The sequence below is a fragment of the Sceloporus undulatus genome, chromosome 1 (genome assembly GCF_019175285.1).
Source record: "Sceloporus undulatus isolate JIND9_A2432 ecotype Alabama chromosome 1, SceUnd_v1.1, whole genome shotgun sequence".
Taxonomy (NCBI): domain Eukaryota; kingdom Metazoa; phylum Chordata; class Lepidosauria; order Squamata; family Phrynosomatidae; genus Sceloporus; species Sceloporus undulatus.
In genome coordinates this window covers 254,437,847-254,443,113 of record NC_056522.1, presented here as the reverse complement: position 1 = coordinate 254,443,113, position 5,267 = coordinate 254,437,847, and the positions used below count along the sequence as shown (strand labels likewise).

The 5,267-nt window shown below is 38.3% G+C and overlaps 1 protein-coding gene across 3 annotated transcripts in view; it reads left to right on the top strand.

The window, feature by feature from the left end:
- The window catches only part of LOC121936213 (olfactory receptor 5B12-like), a 9,899-nt gene extending 4,914 nt beyond the window's left edge, over positions 1–4,985 (top strand). Inside the window, exons 1-2 of one of the 3 annotated variants that reach the window (XM_042478188.1) lie at positions 232–241; positions 4,063–4,985. In XM_042478188.1, the coding sequence (XP_042334122.1) occupies positions 232–241; positions 4,063–4,985 (933 nt within the window). Of the gene's footprint in view, positions 1–231; positions 242–4,043 lie in introns of those variants that run through there. The other 2 variants (XM_042478196.1, XM_042478179.1) reach the window with 2 other exon arrangements.
- The last annotated feature ends 282 nt before the right edge of the window (positions 4,986–5,267 follow it).

Here is a 5,267-nt window from a genome sequence, read left to right as displayed (position 1 = left end):
TATAAATATTCAACTTAAAGGACGGGAAGGTCATGTTTTAAATGTGTGTGGTTGTGTACGGTGTTTTTTCTTATCATTTTTTTATAATTTTTGTTTCGGTTTAGTTTTTTGCATGTATATTCTAGTATAAGTTATTATGTATTATGCATAATAATATAGAATGTGTTGTGTCGAGGTTATTTTTTATTTTATTTTTTTTAAATTTCTCTTTCTGTTGTTTTCATGTTTATTATGTATGAGAGTTAATGGTGTTTTGTGTTGTAAATAATTGTAAAAAAAATAAAAATAAAAATAAAAATAAAAGCATCCACGGAGCATGGGAGATGATTCATTGCTGATCAGGGAGGTGTTTCCCAATGCTGCAGCTCCACATGGACACAAAGACACCTGTGCTAAGAAGGCCTTGTAGCTCTCCTTCCAGTGGCACCAAATGAGGCTTTTAAAAAGGCTGGCTGGTATCCTTTTAGTGAGTTACATTGGTATAAGTCAAATTTATGCCATTATAATTCACTGTTTTAGTCATTGCACAGCATGGAATTCTGTAGCAACCTACACCTGGACAACAAAACCGGCTATCCTAAGGATTCTTGGCAACTCCTGTTGTGCTGCAGCCATCAATTACATTGTCAGAAAAACTAAAACCAATATGTCTAGTTTTAAAATGTTTGTTGGAAAATATTAAATTTTATCTGACAGAACAGAATGCAGAATAAGATCATCCTGTTCAAATCAAATAATGGAAAATTGTCCTTGCTTCAACAACTAAAATTTCTTTATATTTAAAACTTTAGTTGATTGAGCAAAAATTGATATTTGGTGGGGTTTTTTAAACCTTTGAGTCATTTCTGATTTATGGCAGTCCTAAGGTGAACCTATCATGAGGTTTTCTGTGGCCATGTATGACTTTCCCAAGGTCACCCAGTGAGTTTCCATGGCCAAACAGAGAACGGAATCCTGATTCCCGGAATTATAGTCTAATGCTCAAACCACTACACCACACTGGCTATCATTTGAGGTATATTGGATGCCATTTTGCCTTCTTGATCAATGGCCTTTGATAAAAAAAAGCTATTCAGGACACATTTTATAAATAAATAAATAAATAAATAAAATAAGAATAGGAATGCACAACTCGTATAATGTGCCAGCAATAGTCAACCATGAACAGATAAACAAGAGGCTGAAGTTGTTCAGGGTAACTGGTTGCATAAACTGGTTCTATTATTCACCTCCAAGAGTTTGTGAGAATGTGGCCATATTAAGCAGACTGGGTAGTAGACTACTGGAGGAGATTTCAGCATCTCAGGGAGAAGGCAGGCCTCTGTATTATTCCATTGACAACTCAAACACAAGGGATTTGATTCCTTTTAGTTAGTACAATTCCATAGGTGTGCAAACATAGGTGACATTTCAATTCTACCTCCAAGAATTCAGACCTAATAATCAATGATCTTGGGAACTAATTGCCATCAGCCTTCTCTTGTGCTGCATAGTTCCTTTTATTCCCTGAGGAAGAAGCATGTTTGGCACTCCAGGAGTCTCCCTTAAGGTTGGCAAAAGTAACCTCATGCAGAAGGCCCAAATACCTGGTTAAATACTGAGATGTCATCAAGACCTCATATTTTTTTTCTTTATCTGAGTTTCATAACTTTTAGCTTTAACAGACTACTAAGGTAGATCTGGCTATCTTAAAAGCTCAGTGAATGTATGGCCTGTTACAGACAGCCAAAATAAAGCTGCTTCGAGTCACAGTGGAGGTATGGTGTTTCAATGATGCATGCGTCCTAAAAGTCCAGAAGCCACACCAAAGCCACACTCCAGACTGGAGCATGGCTTTGGTGCGGTTCTGGGTCTTAGGACGCATGCATCATTGAAACACCATACCTCCACTGTGACTCGAAGCAGCTTTATTTTGGTTGTCTGTAACAGGCCAAGATTTCTATTTTATAATATTTATGTAAGTTTTTCTCTTTCCTTTTAGCTCCTCTGTACCAGCATTCTTTAAACTGGCAGCCTCTTATTTCTATTTTCCACACTGTCTAATGTAAATTAGCTACTTTTTATATATAATTGTAATGGTATATTATGTATCTTATGGGTTGTTTCTGGTGATGTAGTTCTGTGAGTGCAGAGTGTCTACAGTTTATGTAAATTTACAAGTCTTGCCAATTCACAAATAAGACCACAGCCCCAATCTGGAAATAAATCCAGAGTAGAGCATCCTTCCAGCAGCCTCATTTTTCACAACCTGAAGCCCCTCATTTCTGACCTAACATGGATCTCTTTCAGAATGCAAGGTTAGTCTAGACTTTTCATTTTCAATGTATGTCATGTGTGCTTATGTGGAATGGTGAGTAGTAAGCAGATAAATGATACAAATCGGTAATGCATGTGAAGTGCTATTTGAATATTGAACATTATCATCCTCATCCCAAATCTATAATTTAATGGAAAAGCAAGAGACTTTTCTACAATGACAAATTAATTCAGATCCATGTAATTCATAAAAATGGAATTAATAATAAGAAATGTGTGTTGGGGGGGGTAATCAAGGTATATAAAAGGGTAGGAGCTATCCACCAATGTTACATGTCAACAATAAAGATATAGGAATTAACAGATGAAGTTATGTACACATAACAGGACAAGAGTAAAAATGTTAAAAGCGCATAAGAATACAGGTAGGCTTAAAACAATGCACCAGTGCACTTAAGGTAACAATGTAGTGTTTTCTATTTTCTATTTTATGGTAAACAGTAATTCCAGCCTAGTGAAGCCTATTCCTGAAATATGTTCAGCACTTTTAAAAGTTGCTTCAAAGTGTGGACCCATGCTCACTGAGATGGATGCCAGGAGTTGCCACTGAGTTCAGATTTAAATAATATTTTAATTTAATGTTTATATTTAATTTAACTTAATATTATATTGTATAGCTTGTTTTTGAGATTATGTGAGTGATTAATTCTCTGTGCAAATATGTGCCTTCAAGCTGCCTGTCAACTTATGATTGCCCCATGAATTTCATAGGGTTTTCTCAAGCAAGGAGTACTCAGGGGTGTTTTTGCCAGTTCCTTCCTCTGAAATATAGCCTACATCACCTGGTATTTCTTGATGATCCCCCATCCACGTAATAAGCAAGCCTCATGCTGCTAAGCTTCTGAGATCAGATGGGATCTGGTGCCCTCAAGATGTTTTGGCCCTACATATATTATTAGTTCTTGTTTCTAGATCTTGTTTATGCTTGAGACCCATAGTACTGGTCCAAAGGATGGTAATTTTATGCAACATTTTATACAATATTTTAATAATTTTGTGCATGGAACAAAGTTCGTGTACACTGAACCATCAGAAAGCAAAAATGTCACTATCTCAGACACCTATGAAAAAGATTTGGGGTTTTGGAATATTTCAGATTTTTAGGATTCTGGATGAGAGAAGCTCAACTGTACATTTATAGTAGCAACCTTTATCAGAGTCTACCTTCTTCCTGAGAATTCCACTGCTAAATGAGGGTCTGTATAGCATACAAGTAGAATTTAATTTCCTACCATGACTAGCCTCTTGTTAGTAACACAGATGTACTACAATTGCTACCCCAAGGCAGCAGCCAAGTCTCATAGCAGGTCACTGATACTGGGAAGGGGCAAGAAGGAAGCAACTGGATAGGTGTGTCTTCTTCTCACTCACCTAACCCCAGAGTTGGCAAAAGAGGCAGCATAACAACAATGTTGTCATTACTTTGTACTTCTCTTCAACTTGCAGAGGGATGAGAGGCAATTGCAGCTTCTCGGTACACTTAATAATGCAGTGTTTTGTATTTTATATCCCTCTCTCCCCATACCTGTTTAATAATTTCCTCCTTTGCCTCTATAGCTGTTTATTGCTGGGGGGGGGGAGCAGGGAATGGCCAGGCACAAAGGTACACAAGCCTGTCATCTAGGATCTTAACCCTGTGTTTCATCACACTGCACTGTTTAAAAGACTATTCACAGAATTACTGACATAACTTTTAAAAATATATATTATTCACCAGCTCTCTAAAAATGGAAACAAATCCGGAAGGAAACTGCACCATAGTGAAAGAGTTCATTCTCCTAGGATTTTCTGAAGATCGAGAGGAGCAATTCCCCTTGTTTGTGATGTTTCTTGTGATCTACCTCATCACACTAACAGGGAACCTAGGGATGATTGTATTAATCAGGATCAGCACCCGGCTTCACCTGCCCATGTACTTCTTCCTGTTGAACTTGTCTGTCATTGACATCTGTTACTCATCAGCCATCACCCCAAGGATGCTAATAAGCTTCCTAGCAGAGGACAAATCCATTTCCTCCAATGCATGTTTTACTCAGCTCTACTTTTTTGTTGCCTGGGTGTGCACCGAGTGTTTTCTGCTGGCCACAATGGCATATGACCGTTACATGGCAATCTGTAGCCCATTGCTCTATTCAGCAATCATGACTCAAAGAGTCTGCATCCCCTTGGTTGCTGGCTCATGTCTTGTTGGCTTCACAAATGCCGCAATAACAGTCTGTTTTATAAGCAGCTTATCATACTGTGGTTCTAATGTCATTAGACATTTCTTCTGTGATACTCCTCCCCTTTTAGCTCTATCCTCAGATAGCTATGTTACTGAAACAATAATTTCCTTCCTAGCTGGGCTCACCACCGTTGGATCCCTGTGTATCATACTCTTGTCATACCTGTTCATTCTGTCTGCCCTCCTCAAGATCCGTTCTAGTCAAGGCAGGCACAAGGCCTTCTCCACTTGCACCTCTCACATTACAGCAGTCACCATCTTCTATGGGACTCTGATATTTACATATCTGCGCCCCAATACAAGCTACTCTTTGGGCCGGGATCAAGTGGCATCTGTGTTCTACACTGTGGTGGTCCCTATGTTGAACCCTCTCATCTACAGCCTGAGGAACAAGGAAGTGAAGGAGGCTCTCTGGCAAACCATGAGAATGAAAATATGTTTGTAAGAAATATAGAAATAATTTAGCAACTTCAATAGGAATAAGTTGCAAGCATTAAAGAAAATAATTAGGGAATAAAATGAAACAGAACCCTCCATATGTTATAGAGCAGACCTGCACAACTTGACAATAGGTAGGGGCTGAAATTAAAATGAATAAAACTTTTTCGGGCTGCATATAGATATTAATAATTAATAGTAATTCTGTTCTCATCCTCCTCTCCTCAGGAGAAAACTGAGTGGTGGAGGAGCCTTGCAGGGCATGTTTTGCCCCTATTCCTCATCCACT